Genomic DNA, 24,397 nt, shown 5'->3' with positions numbered 1-24,397 from the left:
ATGGGCGTTTTATTTTCAGGAAATAGAAATTAGGTGGGGATATGGCAATGGGCATTGGGTTATCATATGCTAGCTGCCTGGGTAGCTAGGTAGCTAGCTGTCTTGCAAGATAAGGTGAAGTCAGTTGTTGAATTATTTTTTAGAGTTTATCCCTGAAGTTATCCCTCTGACACCAAGAATGGATATAAGTTAACAATGACGGGAGAGAAAAAGAAGAAAAAGCGGCTGAACCGCAGCATTCTTCTGGCTAAGAAAATTATAATTAAAGATGGTGGGAGTGTGAGTTAAATAATTATTTTTTCTCGTAGCTTGAGTGCTAATGTTAGTATATTTGTATAGATTTAATAATATTTGTTAAGTAGATAATGTGACATTTTGTTTGTTTACATTTACCAGTTCGCGTCTATCAGTAACAGGCTGAGCCGTTTACACGTCAGCCTTGTACAGTACTGTAACTAGCTACTACTTCTGTCTGTCATGTCTAAATAGCTCTTGGCTAATCTAATGTTTGCTAGCTAGGTGATACAGGTTGTACAGGAAACAACACAGATCGAGCTAGCATGTCTATTTGCTTTTAGCCACACCTCTTTGTGTGTTTTGTCCCTTACATGTAGTTACTATGTAATTAACGATGTGATATAATATTTCTTAAGTATCAAGTTATTTGCTAGTATAAATCTTATTTTATGGATGCGCTAGCTAAGCTAACCTTAGGTAGCTAATCAGACAGAACAGATGGAACACCATTTTAACTCGCGCTTTTGACACAAGGGGGGTTGTTTTCCTAGCTACTACTGTAGTGAACTAGCTAGCTAGTTCGATAACATGCGTGCATTTAATTTAAACGGTCTCAAACGTCATTAATTCATGTCTTTATCATTTGTTGACAATACACCAAACAAAGGTTACACTGCAGCGAGCCAGCTAACTAAATGTTATTTCAGTTATAACTAGATAGGTGCTTGTTTTTTTTTTTTTTGTCAACTTGGATTCGACCTCAGTTCAAACTGATAAATAAGAGATGTTCCGTGAGTGACATGGCCCTTGGAACATATTTGGGATAAGTGTTAGATTTGTGACCAGATATATGTATTGCATGTATAGCATTGAGCCAACAAGAAATCTGTCAGGAGACAGGGTACTGGTTCTCAAAGTCTTTCAAACATTAAAACCCTGGCCTTTGATATAGTAACAGTTGAGCAGTATGCTTGAAACAGATTGTCAACTAAATCTAAATGTTGTGTTGCAATTCGCACTGCTAGAGCGCTGCACACATCTCATCTATCCTCTTCAGGAAGTGTACACCATTGCCTTCCTCCACCTATTTTGAAAAGGCATTTAGTTGACCAGAAACTTTTGATTATTTCTCACATCAACAATTTCCTTCATAAATTAATTAAGAAAATATAATAAGTGCTCACATAGACAGACTCACTGACTAGCCTATACTCAGCACCTATTGAAATGTATTGTAGTGTATGTTTGCTTTATTTTTAACACTTTTTTTTTTCCTCTGAGTGCTTTCTTCTCACCCCCTCTTGTCATCTTCTGCCTTGTCTCTCTCTTTGTTTTCTACTTTCTCCATCTCTCTATGCATTAGCCCCAGGGTATGGGCGAGCCAAGTGTCTACCATGCTGTTGTGGTCATCTTCCTGGAGTTTTTCGCCTGGGGATTGCTTACCACACCAGTGCTAACGGTAGGTGGACCACCCCCATGTAGCACAGCCCACCCAGCCATCCCACTATCACAGCCTTACCAAGAGAGGTACTGGAGTTGCCTTTCACCACACCCCGTGCTCTCTCTGTGAATGAGCCACTGCACACCTGAGCCCACCTGCATCCCAAGCTTACATGGCTCTAGCGGCGGTGCAAACATGTTCACCACGCCTTTGTTGACGGTAGGTAGCTAGCTCTGGGTTAACCGCCGGATAAGATGGTCTCAAGTATGAGTAACGCCTGAGCCCAACTGCTCTCCTCAGCTGTGTTGTATACCCAGGGAATACCTGGTCACCACACCCGTGCTCCCGTAGGCAAACAAACCCCCACCTGCATCCCAAGCTACAGTACAGAGTGTAGGCCAGAAAGGAGATTCAGGTGCGCTAGCTCTGTTATACGTCTAATACATGGAATGTCTGGGGGGGCCCCCAGCCGTGCTTTGAGAACCACTCGCTTGGTGCCCGTGATAAGAAACACTTGCCTTTAATAACGTCGCAGCAACCGCATCAAGACGTGTATATGTGATTGAATTTACATTTGCTGAAAGAAGCGCCATCAAAAAAAGTTTTTATTTAATTAATGCCTGGGTACATAGATGACAAAACATGGATAAAAAAGTGGATAGTGCCCTAGTTGTAGTAGATTATGTGGGAGCACTGCAGTCCAGAGTAGTCTGTCTGATCTGTGCAGCAGACGAGCCATTAGGAGGGCAAAATGCATTCTGTCTGACTTCAGTGAGTACCTCGTCCGATTCACATTCAAACACTTCTTTTCTTTCCTTTCCTTTTGATTACAGAGAATAGGAGATATATTGAGGTTTTTCTAGTGGTGACAATGTTGTTGAGTTTTTTTTTGTTTTTTTTACCGCATTGTTGATATTTCTCAAAAGATTATCTGAGAATGCATCGAGCACTTATAATGCAATAATGAGGTTTTTTTGCTGCAAAACCAATTGCTCTGCAATAAACAAATTTGTAACTTGAAACTCATATGTTAATAGGCCTCTCTCCCATAAACAACAATAGAGTTTAATCCATTCTAATGCACAAATAATGATTGGTTATAATGCATTCCTTCCTTTGATGTCTACCCCTTCCACATTTTCTGAAGCCCAACCAGGGAGTGACATTTCCCCGCAAACCACTATGAATAATTGAATTAATAATCAAATGTAGAGAGCCTGATGATGCAGTCTGTGTTGTGTGGATGCATCTCAGTGTTGACCGTAGCTAATGGACGGAGTGTTATCCAAAGTACATCAGGGTATTGTTTGAACAACGCCTGTTTTGCTCATGAAAGAACTACTCAGAGCGAGAGAGAAGGTTAGTGAGTGGTTATTGTTTAACTAATGATATTAGACCCACACAGCCGGACATAACTCTTTATTTTCACAGTCGATCTGTAGATGCTTTACAGACTGTCTGCAGACTCAATAACATTTCAGTTAACTATCCACTAACCTTAAACCTTGTCCCTAACCCTTACACTAACACTTATTGAAAGCAAAACCCTAATCTTAGCATTTGCTTTGTTTTTGATAGTATGAATATCTATAAAGCACCTACAGATTGTAATTTTGACTGTCCAAATGAAGTGTAACCGATTTTTGCTACCACTAGCAACAAATCAACGGTAGTAAGGCATGTGGGTAACACTTTAATTTGAGAGTCCCAAACCTAATCTTTACTTTACGTTGCTTATCAAAAGTTTATTGTGTTACTATCTATAGGACATCTACAGATGGTAGGTTGGAACTCTCAAAATAAAGTGTAACCGACCTGTGAGCTACAAATCAATGGAAATAAAAGTTTCAGTCACAATTTGCTTTGAGGGTTCTCAAATATTGTACCACAATTGTTTAACTGTTAATCTTTCATCGGCCAACGTGACTTGATGAACTGCTTTTAGCAAATTATGTTTTTGTTCCTGAAGCTAAAATGGAGGGTAGCTTTCAGAAGAGAAAATAAAGCCTGTACTTGTTTCTACATGTTTGTGAACTTTTGCATTAACACAAGTCTATTGTGTTTTCTGTCTTAACCATGTAGTATGGTTAAGATAGAAAATGCTTTGCATTTGAATGCTTTTGGTGCTGACTAGTGGCTTCTGTAAAATGTAATTACTTAAGAGCTGCATAGCAAGGACATAAACCGATCCGTCTCACATGATTTCCATTGCAGTGTGAATTGGAAAGTTAATCTACACAACCGTTCAAGTTTGGGGTCACTTAGAAATGTCTTTTTTTCATTAAAATAACAACCAAATCGATAAGAAAGTGTAGACACGGTTAATGTTGTAAGTGACTACTGTAGCCAGAAACGGGATTTTTAATGGGATATCTACATAGGCGTACAGAGGCCCATTATTCGCAACCATCAGTCCTGTATTCCAATGGCACGTTGTGTTTGCTAATCCAAATGTATCGTTTCAAAAGGCTAATTGATCATTAAAAAACCCTTTTGCAATTATGTTAGTACCGCTAAACCACAGCAACTGTTGTACTGATTAAAGATTACAGGCTCAAAAGGGACAGAAATGGAGATCCTTCATCTGAAATGTGTCAGTCTGTACTTGTTCTGAGAAATGAAGGCTATTCTATGCAAGAATTTGCCAAGAAACTGAAGATATCGTACAATGCTGTGTACTACTCCCTTCACAGAACAGCGCAAACAGGCTCTAAACAGAAAAGAGGAGTAGGAGGTCCAGTGCAAAACAGAGCCTGAGGACGAATACATTAGTGTTTAGTTTGAGAAGCAGGACCTCAACTGGCATAGTTTGAGAAGCAGGACCTCAACTGGCATAGTTTGAGAAGCAGGACCTCAACTGGCATAGTTTGAGAAGCAGGACCTCAACTGGCATAGTTTGAGAAGCAGGACCTCAACTGGCAGCTCCATTAATTAGTACCCGCAAAACATCAGTCTCAACGTCAAGTCAGCTGGTGTTTACTGACATGTTCAACACCTCACTGGAGACATGCTGCATTCCGGCTTGTTTTAAGTCCCCAAGAAGCCAAGTATCACAGGACTTAATGACCTTTAGACCTGCTGCCCTGCCCCTGTGGTTATAAAGTCATTTGAGCGTCTTGTACTGTCCCACCTCAAGACCATCACCAACCCTCTACTAGATCCACTACAGTTTGCCTACAGAGCCAGCAGGTCTGTGGAAGACGCAGGAAACATGGCTCCTCACTTAATCCTCCAGGATCTGGATTCCCCTCGAATCTACACCAGAATCCTGTTTGCGGAATCCTGTTTCCGCATTCAACATCATGATTCCTGCTTCGCTCCAGGACAAGCTATTACAACTCAGAACAGTTTCTTTCCTACAACAGTAGGCCTCCTGAACATGCCCCTGGAACCAAGTTGACTATAGCCTGCTTTCAACATACACACTACCCTCAACGGGCAAATCTATAACCCTCTCCCACATAAACAATCCTCAACTGGACAAAATCTTGCACCTTACATATACTTTTTGTAGTAGTTTATTAATGCACAGTCTACTATTTTTATGTTCAGTCCACTGTTCTTATTTATTTTTAACATTTGTGAGACGCAGACCAAAGGAAACAATGCTGAAGGAGTGCTTTAGGGATGAAGCAGTCAGCTGGTTTTCTGTCTATAATGGGAGTGGCCAGCCCTCTTGAGCAGTTGTGGGAGCAGCTTGACCGGATGGTCTGTAAGAAGTGCCGATCAAGCCAGTCCAACTTGTGGGAGGTGCTTCAGGAAGCATGGGGGGGAAATCTCTACAGATTACCTCAACAAATTTACAGCTAGAATGCCAAAGGTCTGCAAGTGGCGGATTCTTTGACGAAAGGACACAATTATTATTTCTAACTTGTCAGTTACTATTTCCTATTCATTTTACTATATTTCCTATTCAAATTCATTTCATGTATGTTTTCATGGAAAACAAGGAAATTTCTAATGTAAATTAAATGTAAATTGAAGTGTATCCCTGAAATTGCTTTGCATTTAGTTTGTACCACACCCTTCTAACCAAGACTGGGTTTGTGGGTCTCTAAATGCACAGCTTTGTTCTCTTGCTGGTGTCAAAGACCTCGTCATCCTCATAAGTACTGCCTGTAGAGTTTGAACTGCATGACATTGGTTTAGGCTGCATTTGCACCATTCCAACAAAAATGATGCTGTTGGAGTGTTGTACTATAGACCTTTAACAGGCAAGAACCATACACAACAACATTTAAATATTTGGATTTTATTTGGTGTAATTAGTGTCCCTGAACCAGAAAGGATACTGTCCGATAACAAAATGGATATGGGTAGTTTTTCTTAACTGTAGACTGAAGGTTATTTTAGTCAGCAACTGTCACAATCTTATAATCTCACTGTACTAATATGGAACAGTTAATGTGTTTCTCTCTTTAGTGTGTGTGCATATGGGTTTACATTCTTACTGGTGTGTCATGCACTGTTTGGACACAGTAGGTTAAGTGGTTTTATCTCCGTTTGTTTCCCAGGTGTTACATGAAACGTTCCCTCAACACACATTTCTGATGAACGGGCTTATTCATGGTGTCAAGGTAGGGTTCTGAAACATTTATTAAATAAAGCTTTAAAATACATACATACATACATACATACATACATACATACATACATACATACATACATACATACATACATACATACATACATACATACATACATACATACATACATACATACATACATACATACATCTTAAATACATACATCTTAAATACATACATACATCTTAAATACATACAAAAGATAAAAATGTCTTCAGATTTTGCTGATTTCTCTTCACCTTGACCACAGTGCATTGTTAAAATGTGTCTTAAGAAAGTTTGAATAGAATTCAAAACATTCCATGTGAAAGGTTCCAAATAAAAGTTCTTTGTACAACAGCAAGATGCAGATATGAGGTTTTTGGACAGTTCCTGTCAGTTCCTGACACAGTGTTCCACTAGACAGTGTATGCATTTGAGGTGTATTTGCATTTTGTTTGAGTCCTGAGCCCAATGTATTCAAGTGGTTGATGATTAGGAGACTCATTAAATCCTGCGGGCCACTTTATGTCTGCGGCTAAAGTCTAGAACGTCTCGTGGTTCCCAAGAAGAGGGTTGAGAAACCCTGCACTAGCCTGTCCCTGGGGTAGCGCTAAGCCAGTCCCTGCCTAGCATGGACACTCTTCTTAGTGAGTCAGATTGGAGACCGGTCATTTGCATTCTTTCTTCCAAGATCTGTATTTTGGTTTTACCACTACTAGCTGCAGTAGAGCAGGATGTCCAATCTCATCTGGCCTAAATACAACAGGTTACATTTTAATGGCAGGTTGAACATAGCACATAGAATGTAGCACTAGAGCTACAAGTGGGAATGATTAGTTATACAACAGCTGTAGTTAGTTACTCATTAGCTCAGAGCCCAGGGCTCTTCTCTCTCTCTCTCTCTCTGTCCTCACTCACACACCCACTCCCACTCTTTATTTTCTCTGTACTATATATATGCCTCCATGTCACTCTCTCTTCTAGGGTCTGCTATCGTTTTTAAGTGCTCCTCTGATTGGAGCACTATCAGACGTGTGGGGGAGGAAGTCCTTTCTGCTGCTAACAGTCTTCTTCACCTGCGCCCCCATTCCTCTCATGAAGATCAGCCCCTGGTGAGAACTCCAGATGATAACAGACACGCGCACTTCTCTCACTACACCTCTGTGGGCGGTTGCTGTTATCTGGCCGTATATTGCTGCTATTTAGCTGTGTTTCAGTGGCAAAGACCACTCTTGGTTACATGATCATCCCACTGGAATTGCCAAGGTCCTCCAAAATGTTTCTTCTCAAAAAGGATCACAACTTGTTTTCAAGTGACCTCATCTGTCAGCCATGTCACTAGTACTCCCAGTCAAACTGAGTTTTAGGTGTATTATAGGTCTTTTCTGTTTCTTGGGCTAGAGTCATTATCTCTCTTTTCAAAACCAAGGGATGGTTTGTCGGCTGGGACCTTAAAATGTTTTAACCCAATTTCATATTTTGATTAGGGCCTTGCAACAACTCCAAAGTGCAGGATGTTGAATTTTATTTCTGTAAATCCCCCCTGTGCTTCAGAGTTATATCACACAGCTCAACCAGGAAGTTTTCACCAGTAGACGTGTGCACGAGGTGAAATCACTTTGCAGCTAACAGCAACGATTGAGTTCAGAATGATCATGATCGCAAGGAGTCGCTTAAACGTGACATGGCAGCATTACCCAGCATCCACCTGTCCATCTTCGGCAGATACTATTTGCTGGAGCACTTGGCATTGTTGGAATGCTGCTACCAGGATTCAAACATCTGGCAACGGCTGTACTGTATGGAAGTCCCAAGGTGGACATTTCAGATGGATGATCAATTGACCCGAGTGTTCTAAGGCTAATAGTCGTGGTCTCAGTAGGGAGACGTATGTGGTTTTTGGTTTAAATAAATAGACTTGAATGTTATTTTTCTAAATACTTTAAGAATTCCAATCTAAAATTTTTACATATGACGATATACCATGACATTTTAAAAAGCTATACCGTTTTAAGTCGTTTTTTATAACATGCTCTCCTTCACACGTTTGTTGTTTACGTTCCTCAATCAAAGCAGTAGTTGTGTGGTCGGGCCCAGTCAGTTAGAATGACGCAATATATGCTTCTTAGTCTACTGTTAGCAAGTGGATGAAAGTCAACTAATTCAAGAGAAGATGGAATATATTTACTGAATTAATGTTACCTCCGTAAAGGCCATAAAACGCTAATTAAAGTTCAGCTGTGGAATCGAAAGGCGGTTGAGAGTGCAGAAAACGGTGAGTTAAACAAATGGCATATCTGGCTAGATTAGCTAACTAGCTTCTCTAGACACTTCCAACCAATAATCTCAATGTTGTGTGTTGATTAATATTAATCTTCTAGTTCTGTAGTTTTGCATGTCAACCACACGGCATCCTCCATACACGCAGTCGCTTTTTTGTCACACGAACGGTCATTGTGCGGATGTTACATGAAAACAACACCCTGTCCTTTGTGCGTTATGTAGTAGCGCTCATGTGGTATCGGTAGTTTTTAAAAACATGTATTTCGGTTAACCGAATACTTTTTGAATAACAACACATACTATTCGGATAGTAAAATATGGTCCAATGCACAGCCCTAGTCTCCAGTCACCTTTGAGCTGCACAGATCTCCTATAGCATGGCGCCTCCACCTGCCCTCCTCCTTCATGTCCTTCTCTCCTCCCTGCGTGTTTTCTCCAGGTGGTACTTTGCGGTCATTTCCATGTCTGGTGTCTTTGCGGTCACCTTCTCCGTGATCTTTGCATATGTGGCAGACATCACAGCAGAACACGAGAGGAGCACAGCCTACGGCTTGGTAAGCAAGGGTTTGAAAACATCTGTCATCTCTGTACTTCAGTTTGACACCAGGTCTTACATTTTTCCTTTCCATGTCCTTGTCTCCTCGTCTCTCTTCCCTCCTCCCTCCATTATCCTCCTCCACCCCCCTTCTTTCACTCCTCTCCAGGTGTCGGCCACATTTGCCGCCAGCCTGGTGACGAGCCCGGCCATCGGAGCGTACCTGTCTGTGATGTACGGTGACACTTTGGTAGTCATCCTGGCCACAGCCATTGCTCTTCTGGACATCTGCTTCATCCTGGTGGCCGTCCCCGAGTCCCTGCCTGAGAAGATGAGACCGGCCTCCTGGGGGGCTCCCATCTCCTGGGAGCAGGCTGACCCCTTCGCTGTAAGCACCATCTAACTACCGGGTGTGGAGTTTGACCAGTACTACGGCTCTGGGCATCATACTGTACTATAACAATACATCTGTACTCATATAGCAGTCAGTATTAATACTGTATGAGTGCATATTTGGACATGAATATGCAGTGCTCACATTTGACCGATTTAACGTATCCTAACAAATGACACTCAAAGTTTATTTATTCAGCAGTCAAACTGTTTTTTTACTCGATCCATCTAGGAGCATCTTTCTGTCAAGGTCTTGGGCTGAATTTGCTGAGAAGATCTGTCCTATGCAGATGATTGCTCTGCATGGTTGTATAACAGACTAAGAAATATGAGGCCATTTAACTGGACCAGGTGCACACTACAGGTCAAACACTGTTACCTCATGGTGTTCCAATATTCCAGGATGACAGTGCCCCCATACACACTTAAACAAATTTAAAATGGTTTCATGAACACGAGTGATGTGAAATGCCTTCCATGGCCTCTCTAATCACCAGATCTGAACATCGCTGAGTGCAAAGTAGAGTTCCAGCTTTTCATGATGTCACTTTGTATCTGTGGTACACTCTTGTATCAGCATTCAGGATTTGAGCCACTGTTTTTTATATATTTTTTTACATAATATACTTGATTCTGCCTAATGGAGCCTTCTTGTTTTGGCAACATTATAACAAATCGGCATTTGTGTCTGGAAATGTATTGAATGTGAATCTGTGTTTTCCTCTCTCTGGTCTCCTCAGTCTCTGCGTAAGGTGGGCCAGGACTCTACAGTACTTCTCATCTGCATCACTGTGTTCCTGTCTTATCTCCCCGAGGCAGGACAGTACTCCAGCTTCTTCCTCTATCTCAGACAGGTACTGACCCGGACTCATACTACATCCTAGCCGCTAGCTCCTCCTACTGGAGGTAGATGGGTATTTCAAACCCGCACCTTATTTACCCCTCCGTCCAAACATTCCAAGGGCTACCACAGTGTCAACACCTTTGTCTGCTCTGTTCCAATAGCAACCAGTCAAAGCACAAGTCAGGCCAGTCGGACTCACTGTGTCCCAGATCACAACCTTCTCCCTTTAAAGTGCACAACTTATTTTACCCAGACACCCAGGGACAAGGAACAGAGTGACATTGGGGATCTGGCTCTTCGGTGTCTAGTCTTATGTCTCCCTCTGCTGCCCAGACGTCTTATCGTTTCACTGGGCCGTCACTGTACCATGGAGGTGGTACTCCTCCACATCTGCTACTGTGTCTTTCTGCTATCAGCCTCTATTCTGTACACACAGACTACAGTGCACTTCTTTTGACCACAGTCCTATGGACCCAGGTCAATGGTAGTGCTCTGAGTAGTTCATAAGCTTGGATGGCAAGTTCATAGTTTCCGGAGCAGCTGCTTTGGCTGCTGTCTGAATGCACCAGATAAAGCACTGAGGTTTGACCTGGATAGAGGCACTAAGTACGTTTTTAAATGTCACCCCTTTCCCCTGCATAGTTGATCGGAAACAGTGCGTATTCAACATAGAACATCTCTTTCCATGCTACGGCCAAGGTCGGGAGGAGGAATCGGAAGAATGTGGCGTGTTCCTTCAGAGAGGCTTCTGAAAGGTCTCTGTCGTTGTGCAGCTGCCTTCTACTCAATGGCCTTGTCTTGTTTAGTAACCGTGTGGTTGGAATTAGATTAGTTCTTCTTTCCAACTATTTCCAACTATTAACGCTGCCCACAAAGACACTGCCCACATAGAGAAATGTCTTGTTGTGAAAGCTGCAAAACTCTCACTCTATTGCTTGCTTGCTCGCTTTCCTGAAGAACCCTTTCCCTGAATCCCAACTCAAGTCATGCCTACTGCCTTCTTTGTGGCTAAGAGCTGTTTTGGGCTACAGCATCTGTGTGTAACTTCTATAAATTAACCTTTTTTTTGTGTTGGCTTTAACCCCATGTACAAGCCCCCATCTGGTACCAGGCCATATATTAAGTGTTCTCTAAACCAGTGGTTCTCATGTATTTTGACCTAGAACTGAACTGGATTGTCTCTGTTGTGATCGACTATTTGCATCGCAATTGTCTGGACAAAATGGTATCTCCAAAACAATTGTTTAAGCTGTTTTTAATAAATGAAGAAATTATTTCAGATGAAGGAAAACATTATATCTCACTGCACGTTCAGCAAAACTTCTCAACCTTTCCCAATGCCTCTGTCCAAAAAACTTGGGACAGGGAAGACCTGGGGGACTCTGGGCAGGAATAATCAGGCAGAAACAAGATCTGCCACACAACCAGGTGGACTGTGGGCATTGACTGCAGGAATCGTCAGGCAGAAACTAGATCTGCAACACAACCAGGTGGACTGTGGGCATTGACTGCAGGAATCGTCAGGCAGAAACTAGATCTGCAACACAACCAGGTGGACTGTGGGCAGTGACTGCAGGAATCGTCAGGCAGAAACTAGATCTGCAACACAACCAGGTGGACTGTGGGCAGTGACTGCAGGAATCGTCAGGGAGAAACTAGATCTGCAACACAACCAGGTGGACTGTGGGCAGTGACTGCAGGAATCATCAGGCAGAAACTAGATCTGCAACACAACCAGGTGGACTGTGGGCAGTGACTGCAGGAATCGTCAGGCAGAAACTAGATCTGCAACACAACCAGGTGGACTGTGAACAGTGACTGCAGGAATCGTCAGGCAGAAACTAGATCTGCAACACAACCAGGTGGACTGTGAACAGTGACTGCAGGAATCATCAGGCAGAAACTAGATCTGCAACACAACCAGGCTGACTTTGGGCAGGGACAGTTAAGTCATCAGGCCAGGTACTCCTGAGGTGTGCTCCAAAGGCTCAGATCCTCCTACGATTCAACAGGACACCAGAACAATTAGAGAGAGCTTTCCTTGGATCTAAGAAGACACCTCTGCACATAATTCAGACTGACCCTAATCCCTTGTCACGATCTGATACACTGCATTTGTTTCAGACAGGACAAACTGAACCTAGTCACTTGAAAAACTATTGCAGCATAAAACTTGGGACCGAGACAGGTGGGGTCTTGGGGCACTGTGGCCCGATCCAAAGATTGGGGACAAAACTAAATCCAAGGTGCGACTGTAGCAATGCGTTGGTCCTAAAACCTTTTGGACAAAATCCACTTAAGTCAATTATAGCTCCAAAAGGTCATTTACGTTCTGTTAATTAAATTCAGACTAAAAATAAGTGATCCAATCAAAACCTCCCGGGAGTTGAGAAACTCTGTTCTAAGGTGTGTATTGGTTTCCTGTACTCTAATGTGTGTATGTACTCTAACCTGTGTCTTCCCTCTAGGTAATAAGGTTCAGGTCAGAGACGGTCGCAGCCTTCATTGCTGTGGTGGGCATCCTATCCATCGTGGCTCAGGTTTGTGACCTTTGGCACTTAAAAAAATCCCCACAGTATTTTTATTTTGTTGTAATTCCTTGACTGCAGGACCTGGAAGGTGATGTGTGGGTGGGACAGAGGAATGGGTGGTAATTTTACAATTAATCCAAGTCCCCATTTCACACTGTGAAAAGTCCATTCCTGTAACTTATTGGCTGATTAGTTCACTAGTCAAATTTGGCTTTACCCATTTAGGCTTCCCTGAAAAAGGTGATGTATTCTTTACTACAATGACAATATCTTTATTAATTGGTTAAAACTGTCTAGATTGGATTGTCACATTGACATTGTATAACATTTTAATCCATTTAGCAACGCCAAAAAATTTCAAAGTCCACTGAATACGAATGCAGCCCATTATATCTGCAACACTTGGTTGATGCTGTGTTCTTTGTATCAGACGCTAGTTCTGGGCATCCTGATGCGCTCCATAGGGAATAAAAACACCATCCTCCTGGGTTTGGGCTTCCAGATACTGCAGCTGGCCTGGTATGGCTTTGGATCACAACCATGGTCAGTACTGCTAACTATTATCTCATGTTATGGCCCTGTCCGTGCAAATGAAAGGATTAAGATATATGCACACATCACAGTATCTAGCTGTGTCTGCTAAATGTTCACTACCTGACCCTTTCCTCCCATTTAAACAGGGCTGGATTAACTGTTTCTTTAGTTTGTTTTAATCTGCTCTTGAATGCAATAGCCCACATCAGTTAAAATGGAAATATAGGGTCTGTGATTTGTCTTTGCTGTATTGCATCATACAGATCTATCCTGTCAGGATACCAGGGTCAGGGAAGGCAACGAAAAATGGGTTTAATGACCAGAGCATTGTATACTACTTAGTTCACTCAAATTCACAATGCTGTAATTGATCAATGTTTTTGAGTCCAGCATGTGGCAGCAGAGAGGTGCCTGAGAGATCTGCCCACTCAGATTCTTTCATTAGAGGATGAGAATTTGACTCAATTGTTCTGGTAGTTATCGCCTCAAACTGAACCCCCGGATCTCAAAGCCAGTTCCACTCCACATTTTTTTTAATTGAGGACATAAGTAGACCTGAGACACCAGTTGAGTGGAATTAATGATGAGGTGGAACAGAACCATCAGGCTCTGGACCTCGTAGGGTTGAGTTGAATCCCTGGTTATCTATGGTTAATGACAGGTGGAGGGGACTGGGAGGGCAGGGGAGGATGTCCTGTTGCTCTGTGTGTGACAGTTGTCAGTCTTGATTCTGATTGAAGCACCAAAGATTGTTGAATACAGGTTCTATTAGTCCTGTCTCTATGATGTGCGTGTGTGCGTGTACATAGAATATTGCAGCGTAGATACTGGGAATCAAGACGGGGTTCTGGGTGCACCGTGGCCCCATTCAAACATAACAACATTGTTGATCCCTGTCGTCTATCCCATCAGGATGATGTGGGCAGCAGGAGCTGTAGCGGCCATGTCTAGCATTACCTTCCCAGCTATCAGCGCCATCGTGTCCCGCAATGCAGATCCAGACCAGCAGGGTAGGTATCCCCAATAGAAGAAAACTGACCTTAAACCAGACCTTATCTAAAGTTCCTTTCTTGATGTAAAATGTTTAGGGTAATTTAAAGACTGCATCCCACAATGGTGGACATCCTAGATTATTTCATGTTGTCTAGGTGTGGTCCGGGGGATGATAGCCGGTGTTCTCTTTGTTGTGTCTAGGTGTGGTCCGGGGGATGATAGCCGGTGTTCTCTTTGTTGTGTCTAGGTGTGGTCCGGGGGATGATAACCGGGGTTCTCTTTGTTGTGTCTAGGTGTGGTCCGGGGGATGATAACCGGGGTTCTCTTTGTTGTGTCTAGGTGGGGGATGATAGCGGGTGTTCTCTTTGTTGTGTCTAGGTGTGGTCCGGGGGATGATAACCAGGGTTCTCTTTGTTGTGTCTAGGTGGGGGATGATAGCGGGTGTTCTCTTTGTTGTGTCTAGGTGTGGTCCGGGGGATGATAACCGGGGTTCTCTTTGTTGTGTCTAGGTGGGGGATGATAGCGGGTATTCTCTTTGTTGTGTCTAGGTGTGGCCCGGGGGATGATAACCGGGGTTCTCTTTGTTGTGTCTAGGTGGGGGATGATAGCGGGTGTTCTCTTTGTTGTGTCTAGGTGTGGTCCGGGGGATGATAACCGGGGTTCTCTTTGTTGTGTCTAGGTGTGGCCCGGGGGATGATAACCGGGGTTCTCTTTGTTGTGTCGAGGTGTGGCCCGGGGGATGATAACCAGTGTTCTCTTTGTTGTGTCTAGGTGTGGTCCAGGGGATGATAACTGGTATCCGTGGTTTATGTAACGGTCTCGGACCCGCCTTTTATGGGTTCATCTTCTATCTGTTCCACGTGGAGCTGACTGATCTGGACACTGTGGACAGCTCTGGGAAAGAATCCAAACTAAACATGGCCAACCCTACAGACGAGGTGAGACCAGCGATGTCAGGACACACACACACACACACACTCACTGTCTGGGACAGGACATATCAGGTCAGCCCTCACACACTGCTAAGCCCCTGTGCCGTCTCTCTCCCTCCAGAGCTCCATCATCCCCGGCCCTCCATTCCTGTTTGGTGCGTGTTCGGTGTTGCTGTCCTTGCTAGTAGCCCTGTTCATCCCAGAGCACAGTGGCCCCGGTGTCCGACCTGGGGGCTACAAGAAGTACAGCAATGGAGCCCAGGGCCACTCACACAGCCCTCCCAGTAGCGGAGCAGAAGGCAAGGAGCCCCTACTGGACGATAGCTGTGTATAACACCAGTCAGGGGGCACTCTTACCACATTTGCCCCCCCCCCCCCTCCCCGCCCTGCCCACTCTGTATCAAGACAACGAACCGCCACATATTCATCACACCCTCACACACAAGCCTATCCAGATAAGTGGCCTTGAAGGTGTGTGTGTGTTGGGAGCACCTCGTGGGATGTCCTCGGGTGACTGAACGTGTCAGTGTAGTGTGAAGTCCTTGAAGGTCCTGAGAGAGAGGGAAGCGGTGACCAGGGCTGTGAAGGAGGATGTTACATGCTGCCAGAGGTCCCAGCAGCGCAGCAGTCCACCCCACAGTCCAGCAGGGCGGCGCCACCAGGCCCACCTCAGCTCTGCTTTAAAGTGCCCTATACAGGGAATAGGGAGCCTCGTCACCTCACCAGAGAACAGGGTGCCATTTGGGACGCGGGCCGATTACTCCATTTCCTTTGTCGCCAAGCGGCTTCCTGTGTGACCACAGCAGCAGTGTTCTTTGTCCAAAGAGTAAGTCACCAACGGTAACAGTAACCACCAGCACTACACGATAACTAACGTCTGGTGTGTCTGATTGTCTCAGTACATAACAAGGAAGAGCAGGCCTTCCTCTGGAGAGGCGTGAGAAGCTTTTTGGAGGCGTCTCAACTGGCTTCCTGTTCTTTTTATAGTGCATTATTTTTTTTTTATCATACATAGTTCACTATAAAGTGAATAGGCTGCCATTTGGGACGCTCTACTGAAGAATGTGTGGAGCCTGTTTTGAGCCGTCTCAGAGATGCATAGAGTACCAACATAATCCTATATGGTTTTATACAGGGATTTACAGTCAGACTACTTGAATGAAACATTTGGTAGACCAAACTATAATCCCACTAGACCATGACAGAGTCCACTGCTCTACTAAAAATGAGTTTTTCAGTGTTTACCTATCTCTCATCTCTGCCATTTAGACAGTCAGTCAAGCATAGTCTGTTTTCTTCTGTTTATTTCCCCTTAAGTGTAGTTGTGCTTCAAGTTTCTTATTGTTCCCTTTAAGTGTCTTTGTCTTCATATTAATACTGTGTATATTACAAAAACCTTTATGAAGACTGTTGTCGGATGTGGGTCTGTAATTGTTGCTATTGCTCCTATTGGAGCTTTTTTTCATGGTATTTTCTTGTTGTTCCTGACCTCGCCACACACAGCCCTCTGCCATGTGAACCTAGGCACAATTATAGTTAACCAACTGTCAGGACTGGAGTTCCCATAGATTACTTCTTGGTCTGTACTCGCGTCTTGAAGTAGGACTGCTCGTTTAAGATCCCTTTTTCCAGATAGATCATCACTTCTCCTGTTGAAGCTTAATGAATATGTGCCCTTATCTGTGAAGTTGGTATCAATGTCAGCACTGTTATTCTTTGGAATAATATCATTAGGTTCTGTAAGATAACATTTCACTTATTGTACTCCTGAGGTAGCACAGTAAAGCTTAAATGTTATGTGGTATTTTGGATTTAAACTGTAAAACAAGTTAAAGGAAATCTTTAGCCGTGTCCATACTCTGCTGTTGTACTTTTGAAACACTTATTTTTTGGTAAATGAGCCTCAAGTGCATTGAAATAACCAAATCAGAAATTGAAATATGCTAGTTTGTGTCAAGACATTTTATCAGAGTTTTGATTTTACTGGGTTCTTTTTATTTCCTTTTTGTGCCATAATCTTTTGTTGCTTTGTTAATTTGACTTTAACTGTGGTTTTACTATTGTTTTTTTGTGAGCTTCAAGTCTTAATAGCTTTTAACACTGAACATCTTATTTTGTTATTTTGAATGTTCTGCTTTGCATTTAAAGACAAATGTCTCATCGGTCAGTTTTGATGTAATAACAAGCTGTTAATTTATTTTCTTTGACGTTTATCGATAGCATCGTGGATGTTTCAGCCGGGTTCACAGTGAGGCCATTAACTTAGTTTCCCATTCTGTGTGTCAGTCCCATGCGGAGCCCTATTACAGTGATACGTTTGAGAATAGGGTGCCATTTAGGACTTTGGGAAAATTTAGATCAGAGTCTATATTTATATATGTATTTCAGTGCTCAGATTATATCGGACCAACGCATTGGACCAACAACACAGCAAACCCAACAAACTGAGATGTTGCATTAGTTGATGTGATTCTCCACCAGCCTCGACACACAACACGGCCACAGGTCTATTACACAGCTGTTTCAGTAAATGTACTTACAATACGTGTGTGTATGTTAACCTGAATGACATGGGATGCCATAGGTCTGATTTGCTACTGTAGGATGGTGCAGCTAGAAGAAGAAATTCAGACCTACCCTGGCTTTTTCAGGCCTCTCCTGTTTTCAGTCCCTTGTGGTTCGTGGCTTGAACAGAGCCTTGTCTGTGCCTACTATTAGCCAAGAAATGAGCAACCACAAGGCCAGCACGAGTGGAAGGGTTGGACAATATAATGTAAATATTGGACGCTAATGTCAAACTATTTATTAAAGGGTTATTGTACATTGAGTCTTGTCTTTGTCTCTTGCAACATACATGCTTGTGAATCGAGCCTACTGTATGGCAAACTGGCTTGTGTGTGTTAGCTAACACCTCGGCTAATTGTTTAGCTGTGGAAAACAAAAATGAGAATTTCTCAGGTTGTTTTCTTTCATGTAATCATCTCTACTGAACACAACCCAGACCCTCGCTGTAAGAGCTTGTTCAGAACCTATTCAGTCTATACCCCAGGATGGAAGCTCACAGTGCTGACGATTTCCTTTCATTTATCTTATTTTGTTCAGTCGTCTCAGTGAGTTTCAAGGATCTTGTTTTTGAGCAGAAGCCACACCTTCCTTTGCAAGGTTTGTTTTAAGCCACTCTGGTCCCAATCCTGGCTCTTTACAACTATTGACAGTGAAGGTCTTGGTGGAAGATATATATTTTATTAAAGTTTTTAATGTTATATAACCAGGCAACTTGGTTAAGAACTAACTGTTATTCACTGCAATTAGGAGCAATTCAGGTAAAATGTCTTGCTCGGGCAGAACAACATTGCTTTCACCTCGATCCAGAGAGTCAGTGTATGTAGTGTGTTTCAAGCCAGTAGGGTGGTAAGGCAGACAGGTTGGATGTTCAGACTGGAGCAGAGAGCCTGCCTCTATATTAGTTATAGATGTCCAGACAGCAGAGAGCCTGCTTCTATTTTAGTTATAGATGTCCAGACAGCAGAGAGCCTGCCTCTATATTAGTTATAGATGTCCAGACAGCAGAGAGCCTGCTTCTATTTTAGTTATAGATGTCCAGACAGCAGAGAGCCTGCCTCTATTTTAGTTATAGATGTCCAGACAGCAGAGAGCCTGCCTCTATATTAGTTATAGATGTCCAGACAGCAGAGAGCCTGCCTCTATATTAGTTATGGATGTCCAGAGAGCCTGCTTCTATTTTAGTTATAGATGTCCAGACAGCAGAGAGCCTGCCTCTATATTAGTTATGGATGTCCAGAGAGCAGAGAGCCTGCTTCTATATTAGTTATGGATGTCCAGAGAGCAGAGAGCCTGCCTCTATATTAGTTATGGATGTCCAGACAGCAGAGAGCCTGCCTCTATATTAGTTATGGATGTCCAGACAGCAGAGAGCCTGCCTCTATATTAGTTATAGATGTCCAGACAGCAGAGAGCCTGGTTCTATATTAGTTATGGATGTCCAGACAGTAGAAGAGAGCCTGCCTCTATATTAGTTATGGATGTCCAGACAGTAGCAGAGGGCCTGCCTCTATATTAGTTATGGATGTTCAGACTAGCGCAGTTCTCTACACCAGACTGACACAAACGCAAAATTATTGTGATTACCTGTGGTAGCCGGTCACTAGGACCATGTGGTCACATCGATCTGACCAGGGTGTGTCTGCACCGTTTTATATTCACATTTAACACGTTTGTTCAGCCACCAGGTGGCAGCAGTGAGGTGGTGAACCCGGCCAACTGTCACAGGCTCCTTTTCTCACACACCCAGTTGATCAGGCTTTAGAGAATGTAGCTATATAACCGGTCTTAACCAATGGGTTTACAACCTAAATGGAAACCACCGATTTTTGCAGAACTCCGACACTCCTAAACAAAATGAACTGTATGGAATAAACAGTGAACATGAGACAATCTATGTACTGTCTACAGTTTATCCAACAGGAAGTCCGGAGGTCCTGGCCCGTCAGCCAGACTCCTTTAATAACGACTTCTCTATATGCTGAGGATAATCTGCTGGTATTGTAGAGGGTCTGGTTTCAGTACAAATACACACACGGGTAGACACACACCTAGCGTATCAGTGTAACATGCTGATGTGGGCAGCCTGACAAGGTAGTTGTCTATCTAGAGTAGCAGGTGGCACACAGTCTTAACTTGGACTTCAGGAGTATCTGTGATACTAATACGAGTCTTAGCCTTAATTCTGCCATTATCCTCATAAAGCCTCCAATACGGCATGATGGATTGTGACGGCGCCCAAAACCGCACCCTATTCCCTACAGTCCTACGCTGGATCAGAGCCCTGCGGGTCCGTAAGTAGTGCACTGGAATGGATGTCATTTGGAAGTATGGTTCTTTGTGTCCCAGCCATATGGGTCTGGTTATGGTATAGATGCATTAGTAAAATGTGGCCTGTCGGTGTTCATTCAGTTTAATCCTGTTTTGCTTTGGTGTAATTGTTACTCCATAAGGTGACTTTGGGTCTTAGAAAAGTCCCGTGTATGATTATATCTGTCCCCGGTAATGATAACAGAAAGGAGGATACGGTTTGTCTCTGTCTGTTTGTGCATATATGTGTACCTCAGACACCACTGATCTGTTTCGGTTGGGTGAATTCCTGAAACTTGGTATATACACTCACCTAAAGGATTATTAGGAACACCATACTAATACTGTGTTTGACCCCCTTTCGCCTTCAGAACTGCCTTAATTCTATGTGGCATTGATTCAACAAGTTGCTGAAAGCATTCTTTAGAAATGTTGGCCCATATTGATAGGATAGCATCTTGCAGTTGATGGAGATTTGTGGGATGCACATCCTGGGCACAAAGCTCCCGTTCCAACACATCCCAAAGGATGGGTTGAGATCTGGTGACTGTGGGGGCCATTTCAGTACAGTGAACTCATTGTCATGTTCAAGAAACCAATTTGAAATGATTCGAGCTTTGTGACATGGTGCATTATCCTGCTGGAATTAGCCATCAGAGGATGGGTACAATGTGGTCATAAAGGGATGGACATGGTCAGAAACAATGCTCAGGTAGGGTGTGGCATTTAAACAATGCCCAATTGGCACTAAGGGGCCTAAAGTCTGCCAAGGAAACATCCCCCACACCATTACACCACCACCACCACCAGCCTGCACAGTGGTAACAAGGCATGATGGATCCATGTTCTCATTCTGTTTACGCCAAATTCTGACTCTACCATCTGAATGTCTCAACAGAAATCGAGACTCATCAGACCAGGCAACATTCTGCCAGTCTTCAACTGTCCAATTTTGGTGAGCTTGTGTAAATTGTAGGCTCTTTTTCCTATTTGTAGTGGAGATGAGTGGTACCCGGTGGGGTCTTCTGCTGTTGTAGCCAATCCGCCTCAAGGTTGTGCGTGGTGTGGCTTCACAAATGCTTTGCTGCATACCTCGGTTGTAACGAGTGGTTATTTCAGTCAAAGTTGCTCTTCTATCAGCTTGAATCAGTCGGCCCATTCTCCTCTGACCTCTAGCATCAACAAGGCATTGTCTGGATGTTTTTCCCTTATCACACCATTCTTTGTAAACCCTAGAAATGGTTGTGCGTGAAAATCCCAGTAACTGAGTAGATTGTGAAATACTCCCGTCTGGCACCAACAACCATGCCACACTCAAAATTGCTTAAATCACCTTTCTTTCCCATTCTGACATTCAGTTTGGAGTTCAGGAGATTGTCTTGGCCAGGACCACACCCCTTGATGCATTGAAGCAACTGCCATGTGATTGGTTGATTAGATAATTGCATTAATGAGAAATTGAATGGGTGTTCCTAATAATCCTTTAGATGAGTGTAGGTTCCTCTCCTAACAGAAACCCAAGAACACAAGTCAACTAGGTATGTTGTCACAGCACAATTTAAACCATCGTCATGACTACATTACATCCAAGGAACTTCTCCAGATCTTTTTAATGTTTCATTTTTCTAACCGTGGTTGAAATTATGATCCTTACATAGCCATAGGCCCATCTAGGATGTGAAATGGAAGCGTTGAATTGAAGAGTTATTTTACACAAATACTCATATTCAATAAAAAAAATTATTAGAATAAAAACTGTGAATGAGCACATAAATAAAAACTTAGTTGAGGCACTGACCATGATGTAAAGGCAAATTTGTGTGCAGCTGTGTTTTTGTGTCAGTATGCTTCATTAGATGTCTATCTGCAAAATAAATGCGGATAGACATCTAATGAACACTGTTGATCAGCCTTATGGCTTAAAGATAGAAGCTGAGCAGTGGCTACGGTAGAGTATTTCAACATTTATCAGGCCTTCTTCTGACAGCACCTAATATAGAGTTCCTGGATGGCAAGGAGCTTGGCCCAGGTTTGTCTTCCTGTACCTGGTTGAAATGATCCATGTGACTGGGCTGGAATAAATTGTGGTGTACAGACACTGTCATAGCGCATTTCCTTTCCAGTCCTAAATTAGGTACACGAGACTGGAAGAATGCCGGCGTGCTTCCAGAGTAGTTCTCCTGAAAGTTGTTACGGTCCACACGCACAAGGATCCATGCACACACACACACACGGACGGATTTATTCATGAACACTCAAACACATACAGTCCCCCCTCGCACACCCTACTAACCTCCAACGCAAATGAGGGAATCCATTAACAACAAAAGCCCGAGCATCCATCAGCCCAGACTAAAAACAACAATGTCATTGTCAGGAGCGCTGGACAGGGGCAGCAGGAAGGAATCTTTCTTGAGAATGAGACACCTTGACCCACCCAGGCGGTCAGGAGGGGAAGCCGACGAGGGGGAATGGGACGTCCCGCTCGCACAGCGCGGAGAGAGCAGACGGCATCGCCTCTTCCTAAGGGGTCAGCGGTGGACCGCTGTGGCGCCCTTGGCCGAGCCCGGGGATGAATCATACCGTGAACTTTATTGTTGCTCCTGTCAGGCAGCGTCGTGTGAAAGGGCCTATGTGCCTCTCCCCTTCGCTGTCCCCTTCCCATGTTCTATATGTAGATCCGTTTCAGTGGTGTGGCTCCAAGCTGACCTTGCCCTCACCCCCCCCCCCCCGGCGTCCAGCGAGGTTGGCTTGACGGTTAACACAGGGATGGGCGTGTCCTCTCCGCGGCCGCTTGGACAAAGAATGAACCTCTGTTCCCTATGTGTTCCGCTGCTTTGAATCCGGGCCCCGTAGTTCACTGTGCAGGGCGTAGGTTACCATGGGTGACGCGGCCTGAGCAGCCAGGGACATGACTGTCAGGGGAGTGCCAGAGTGGTGTGGGTTGGACTGAAAAGACCCACCATGACGCCCCCCCACCCCCCCCCCCCCATCCTCACATGTGGCATGCGACTTCTCCAAGACGGGGGGAACCGTATGGAACTGTGGACTTGGCCGAAAAACACCCAACTGTGCTGAGATACTTACGTGTATTATCATGCGTGATAACAGTGAGAGAGGCCTTCGCACAGCTCTTATCAGGCTGAACCCTGACCCTGTTGCTTTAGCTGTCATGTTTGAACAGTGTGCTGCTGGTTACCCACATAGAAATAAGCAGAGGGCTGTTGGGTGAGCTTTTAAAGACTGTTTCCGAGGACAACATGTGGCTCAATATGTGATGTAGCATACCTGTAGGGCCACTTTCTATGCAAATTTCCATTTCCATTTTTATTTTTTTTGGAGCTAGGTTTAATCTGGGTTAAACTCTCTTCCCCGACTGCCCACAGACAAGAGCCAAATCAACCCCGGAGAGTTAGTTAACTTAGAAAGGTCAAGATTAAACCTAGGTCAGTAAGATGAGCACAGTTAACGTTTGAAATTGAGCCAACATCTGCTAGTCTGGTTGACACCTGTGATGGTAATTTCATCGATCAGAACTCTTAAAGGAGGAAGTACAGATACAAAATTCCCTTGCACAATTAATAGTTTATTTGTAAATAGAGAGACGCGTCAAATGCTTACAAACATAATCATCCGAGGAGTCTCTAACTTAATTCATGAAAAGTTTGTATTTATTACAGTTAAAAGTGGAGTGGTAAGATGCTGCCTATCTGTCATGTGTCACATAGGTTTTATCTAAAGGGAGGGCTGTCGCCCCCACCTTATCCTTCCTGCCATAATGTTTACTGTTGTGTTTACCTAAACAAGCCAGTTGCTCCTACATCCCCCCAAGGGCCACATTCCTAAGGAACAAAAGGACTGACACTTCTTTGTCTAGACAGGAGAACATGGTCAAAGTACCTAATAATCCTCTGATATTATACAGACATGTGTCACAATCAAAGTTAAGATTTACATACTAGGCAATAGAAAGACAGACATTTCTCAAATGTACCTTAGTTCAAAATTCTGAGTCCTTTTGAGTTGAGTCACAGCTATCTGCTCTGTAGTTACATCAATCACATCAGCAAGGCTAAACATCTGCTACGGTAACTTTGAATGCAATCTCGGCAACCGCAATTAGCTTTGAATGATGCCTTAGGTAGCTGAAACGTGGCAAAGGGATTATAAACTGGCCTAGGTAAGTACTAAGAAAATAAGCAATTAAGTAAATTGGTCCGTGAAGTTCTAACAG

At 43.5% G+C, this 24,397-nt stretch overlaps 1 protein-coding gene across 1 annotated transcript; it reads left to right on the top strand.

Moving 5' to 3' along the window:
* The first annotated feature begins 1 nt into the window (after position 1).
* On the top strand, positions 2-18,118 carry mfsd14a2 (major facilitator superfamily domain containing 14A2). The gene is made up of 12 exons (XM_010891204.4): positions 2-279; positions 1,601-1,696; positions 6,193-6,255; positions 7,231-7,358; positions 8,969-9,083; positions 9,234-9,452; positions 10,198-10,311; positions 12,770-12,841; positions 13,263-13,375; positions 14,279-14,376; positions 15,131-15,297; positions 15,413-18,118. The coding sequence occupies exons 1-12, from the start codon at positions 196-198 to the stop codon at positions 15,623-15,625; spliced, it is 1,482 nt and encodes a 493-aa protein (XP_010889506.2). The 5' UTR covers positions 2-195; the 3' UTR covers positions 15,626-18,118.
* The last annotated feature ends 6,279 nt before the right edge of the window (positions 18,119-24,397 follow it).

This window comes from Esox lucius, chromosome 3 (genome assembly GCF_011004845.1).
Source record: "Esox lucius isolate fEsoLuc1 chromosome 3, fEsoLuc1.pri, whole genome shotgun sequence".
NCBI lineage: Eukaryota > Metazoa > Chordata > Actinopteri > Esociformes > Esocidae > Esox > Esox lucius.
The sequence above is the reverse complement of the archived record's forward strand: the minus strand, read 5'-3'. Positions and strand labels throughout refer to the sequence as shown.

What these genes read in the sequence shown, in the direction of transcription:
- mfsd14a2 (XM_010891204.4), top strand. Translation starts at nt 196, where the DNA reads ATGACGGGAGAGAAAAAGAAGAAAAAGCGGCTGAACCGCAGCATTCTT. An exon ending in TCTTCCTCTATCTCAGACAG is followed by an intron (nt 10,312 to 12,769) that starts GTACTGACCCGG and finishes TCTTCCCTCTAG; the next exon opens with GTAATAAGGTTCAGGTCAGA. An exon ending in TGGCCAACCCTACAGACGAG is followed by an intron (nt 15,298 to 15,412) that starts GTGAGACCAGCG and finishes CTCTCCCTCCAG; the next exon opens with AGCTCCATCATCCCCGGCCC.